At 34.6% G+C, this 5,131-nt stretch overlaps 1 protein-coding gene across 1 annotated transcript; it reads left to right on the top strand.

Annotated features, from left to right (window-relative positions):
* The first annotated feature begins 1,655 nt into the window (after window positions 1-1,655).
* Window positions 1,656-2,187, top strand: LOC144839195 (fibrocystin-L-like). Its single transcript, XM_078694509.1, has 2 exons — window positions 1,656-1,716; window positions 1,808-2,187. Exons 1-2 carry the CDS (start codon window positions 1,656-1,658, stop codon window positions 2,101-2,103), a joined length of 357 nt encoding a protein of 118 aa, XP_078550635.1. The 3' UTR covers window positions 2,104-2,187.
* Window positions 2,188-5,131: the final 2,944 nt, after the last annotated feature.

Genomic DNA, 5,131 nt, shown 5'->3' with positions numbered 1-5,131 from the left:
CAATACACTTTTTATACTTAGCTAGGCCTAGGCCCCTAGCTAGTAGTTTTTTTTATTGGAATGTGGAAGGATGTCTTCGTATCAAATTAGCTTTGGATACAAATTGTTTTTTTAAGGTAAAGTGGTTGCAACAATAGAATAGGCCTAACTAGGCTAGGCCTAGGCCTAATCATAATAGGCCTAGGCCTAGTATTAGCTCTAGGCCTACTAGGCCTATAGTCTATTATAGCTCTAGCCTAGGCCTAGTTAGGCTAGCTAGGCCTATATGACAGATCTGTTTTCTTCTTCTTTCTTTTATGGGAATGGGTTAGGCCTATAAGGCCTAGCTAGGCTAGTATTATTACTATAAAGGCTATATCGTTAGTCTAGTATCAAGCTAGCCTAGGCCGAAGACCCTATATTCAATTAGGCCTAGCTTAGATATCAATTGGTTTTTCTGTAGACAGCTTTCATTCTAAAAACTAGGAAATGTAATTTTGGTTTAAGGTTTATTTTTTTTTAGGCCCAGCAGGCTATAGCCTACATGCTGGGACCTATCATCCTAGTATTGGCCTAGCATATATACCAATACCTAATAAACACAGTACAATCTATCCGCATGTCCTATATTAAACACCAAACCAAAGACTATTCAGGGTTATATGTAACAAATACGATGTAAATAGGCCTATATGCTTTTTATAAATCAACTTCAGTTCCAAAAAGTCAATATTTATATAGTTAAAAACAAGGAATATTTAAATAACGCTAACTGTTACGCCGTACACATCTTTTGATCGATTCAATAAGCAATATTTTATAATTCGAGATCTGTGCTGACTTGTCTGTGTTCTTGGGTGATTCTTCAGACAAGACATAAAGTTGTTGGTCACTGTCTGTACGACCTAATAATTAATAATTAATTAAAAAATTAGTAGAATTGTTATTGTTTCTTCAGAAGAAAAAAATCTCAAAATGACCAACAGAAGACGACTGGATATGTGTTTTGAAGCATCGCATATTAGAAGACAAGACCCAGATGGACATTTACTGTATTCTATTTGAAGGAAAAGGTAATCTTATAATAGGCTTACTAATATTTTATGCAGTGTAGTGAAATTCAGGCATCACTGCATCAGTGGAAAATTCAGAATGTTAACACCAGACCATGATTTACTGGCTAATTGTTAAAAAGTGATATATTGTGATATATGCAGTAGTTATTTGAAAAAAACCATAAATCATTAATTAAAAATACTGTTGCAGCCAATGGCGCAATTGCAGATAATTCTTCTTTTTATAAAAAAAAGTGCAAAAAAGAATTATAAGGCTTCCATTTCAGCAGGGCTTGATTTTTGTTTTTGTTGTGACTAGCCCACTGGGCAAGATAACTTAACTTAATTATATTAAGCCTATAGTTTAAGTAAATGCTAAATTAAATTATAAATAAACAACTATAAAATAAAATTATTTTTAATTTACACTAAAATATGTTTTAATGTTAATAATAAATTAAGTACAAAGTACTGTAAAATATTTCATCCCAATTGTTAATTAACTTAATCAACGGGTAAGTATAATGTTCCCTTAGGTTGCTTTCTTGGATATTGGAGAAGTTACTGTAGAAGGTCCAGCGGTTGTATACATTTCATAATGGCTTCAGTCCTGCTATCGGGATGTTTGGTACTTCAGGACTAACAATTCAGGATAATGTAATTCACCACACAGTTGGAGCAGGTAAGCAATGCCAAAATACTTCTCTTTCCCTTATATAGTAACTTACATTTTAGATTAATCTGCTGTTCTGTCTTTCCTGGTACATATCAAGACCGCTACAATGCTGAGGATATATCGTGGCCAGCAGGTATTGAAATTGAGAGCTCCAGAGATGTCATCCTACAAGACAACACTGTGGTAGGCTCTGAGATGGTGCTGTACCATGTCAGTGGGGAGATTGTGACGTTGAAAGTCAATGGAGCAACAACGAAGGCCATACTTCTTTGCACGGTGTTCATGACGAGGGATGGTCAGAGAGACTGCACACAGATTGCCAATTTCTTCATCTGGAAGAATTGGGATTATGGAGTCTTTTTCCAAATTTCGAGTTCCGTTGTAAATGACTGATCTTGTTCTTGCTGACAACAACATCGGGGTGATGCCATTTGTCATTGAGCCATCTTCTCTTAGTCATGAAGCTGTTGATAAGTATGTGTGAGAATGGACGTTTATAATTGGTACAAGCCTGTTCTTTGATTGCGATGAGTTACAGGTAGGTTCAGTAAGATTTAACATTAAATAGCATGTTACAAACCGAATACTGTATATATTATGTAATTATGATGAATTAGATTAGATAATGTATAAATGTAAAAATCATAATGAATGAAACAATGTTAATGACGATGAAATAAAAGTGGGAAACCAAAAAAAAAAAAGAAAAGATATAAACAGTTTCAATAAATATGAACATTTTTATTATTCATTTTTTTTTTTTTTTTTTTTCTGTATTTCAATTTTTATTATATTTTCATTTTGGGGAACTCTATTTTGCATTCTGTCAAATAAAATCAATGTATAGATATTATACAGTATATGCATACTTGACTTTGGAAATTTGTCAAAGGACTTTCTTACTCTTCTACCTCCTTTTACTTAACGTGTACTGATAATGCCATTCCATTGTGTAATCAGTTACGTAATTTATAAATTCTGATTAAAATATTACATTTTTCCATTAACATTTTCATGTAAATATTTCAGAATCAACCGGAGAATGCAGGTCAAAGTGCAAAACAGTGTGCACCTCGTCCAGAGAACGGAAATGCTGGATTCGTGTGGGCAAATTTCATGTAATGGTGCTCAATTTTTTCAATTTCATGGTATACATAATTACCCAGCTATTGCTGGAAGCACAAGATTGCAAGGTATGTAAAAGCATGACATAATCTGGTCCTTACTTGGACAAACCTATAGTCCTTACTTCGACAAACCAACAACTGCCATTGTTTGAGTTCTATTGCAGGAAACGCATACTCATACTGTTTACACATGAAGCTGAATGCTTATAGGTACAAAGAAGGTAACAGTCAGAGACAAGAACAGGGTTTACATAAATATACCTAATTTAGGGTAAGTACTAATAGTATTTATCCTATATATCTACGGACCACTTGCATTTATCCAAGTTACGTTATTGTAAATCATTGTGTATCTTTACTTGCTAATTGCATTATTTTCATCAACCTAGTACACTTACTGTACCTACAATACTTTTCATTTAATCTTAACACTACAGTAAAGTTAAAAAGACCCCCTTCCCTACGTTTTTTAGATCTAATTTAAGGTCACAAACTACAATTAATGTAAAAATAAATATTATATGGTAACTTTTTTGTCTTTAAATGGTTAAAAATGTGAAAAATAAGTTGATTCTAGTAATTTTAGCGGCCCGCTATAAATCCCAAAATGCATTGCGTGCGGATTGATATTTTTGTTTTTCTTCTGTAATTCACCCACTTTTTGATTGATCGTGAGGCCAAAACAAATGGAAGACTCATAAATTTTCACCGAAAATACCAGGTTTTCCCCATTTTGTATCAACGGTGTCTGGCAAATATAGAAAGACAATTATTGCAGCAACTATACAACGTCAGGCTAGGTATATAACTAGCATACGATATTCGTACGTTACCGATGTTTACCGGCTAGGCCTACAAAACTCAGCCTAGCTAGGCTAGACTGCCCACGAGAGGTCATTCGCCGCGAGCTACATAGGTAGTGCATTGTTTCTCACTTTTTATCATAATTTACCATAAAACGTACATTTTAGACAAGGAGTGACCTTGTTTAATGTTTTTAAAGTAATATATATGTATTATTTTTACAAAACGTCACAAATTGAAGGGAAAGGGTCTTTAATCCTTCTGAGTGCGTGGAGATGGATTGTGATGCATTTAAGAATGCAATGATCAGAGACGAAGATGGTGGAATTCTAGTAGGATCACGGCCTGGTTATGTTATTCCTGATTCTGCATACGAGTGGGATAGAGATCCGAGACGTTGACTTAGAATTATAGGATTATAGAATTCCAAACATGATGGTTACAGACATCAATGGTAGTAAAATCTTTTATCTAATCTGCTCTTTTCATTAAGGTATCATTGGTACAGAAGACTGCATATGGCATGAATCTTGGCAGGCTTTTGAATGCTATGACTACGATTACGCTATGTTGATTATTGAAAGTCTTGATCCTGACACAAGAATTACGACGTCTTCACCAATCGTCATTACATGTGTTCCAGAAGATCCAAATAGACCAGACGATCAGTTCATGACTCCAGCATTTATGGCGAGAACTATTTTGATCGCGATTGGCAGACTCTTTGGATACTTATACGTGGTAGTGACCCAATTGACATCATCACTACACCGGTTATAATGGTTGACGTTGGTGTGGCTTCTGTTGATGTTGATGACTTCTATGAAGAAGATCTTGTTAACAATCTTGCCAGTTTGGTATATATAATACAGTAAGTAAATAGCTTTCTTTAACCATATTAAAGTATCACATAATCTATCCAGATTTCTTCTTTTTTCAGTTTTATATGTTTAGAAATGAGTTGAATTTTATTTCATTACCTATTCTTTTAATATCTAAACAATAATTAATATTTCTTCCTTACAGGCAATTCAACCCTAGAACATGATGAGTTAGTTAACCTTCAAGCAGAAATTGTTAATGCAGCACAAACCGGTACTTTGTACGAGAGTCTTGAAGTTGAGGTTATTAGCAATGACCGATCCTTCTCCCCCAGCCGCAGACCCAACAAGGGGTGTGAGAGCAACAAATACAACAGGAGGTCCAAGTACAGGCAATAAAACGTAAGTCACATTTAAGAAGTAATGATTTGAAGTAGAGTTTTCTGTAAACTGGCTTGTATCGTCTTGTCCAAAGTCTTAAATTGTATTCTCATGTGTGGCTTGTAACGAACATAACCATAATGCCTATATCATTACAAAACAACATAACTAATTGGTTCACAGGTATTCTGAGAAGCAAGCTGAAGAAGAGGCATCTAGTGACCCAGGAGTAGAAATCATCTATCAATTCTCAAGCACAATGAGTATACGTTTATAACGGCTGATGCT

This window comes from Antedon bifida, chromosome 4 (genome assembly GCF_963402885.1).
Source record: "Antedon bifida chromosome 4, ecAntBifi1.1, whole genome shotgun sequence".
NCBI lineage: Eukaryota > Metazoa > Echinodermata > Crinoidea > Comatulida > Antedonidae > Antedon > Antedon bifida.
Note: the sequence above shows the minus strand (reverse complement) of the source record. Positions and strands in the feature narration are given on the sequence as shown.

Excerpts from the sequence above, each read along its gene's own strand:
- LOC144839195 (XM_078694509.1), top strand. The coding sequence starts at position 1,656 with ATGTTTGGTACTTCAGGACTAACAATTCAGGATAATGTAATTCACCAC. Across the intron at positions 1,717-1,807 it reads TCACCACACAGTTGGAGCAG|ACCGCTACAATGCTGAGGAT; the intron begins GTAAGCAATGCC and ends GTACATATCAAG.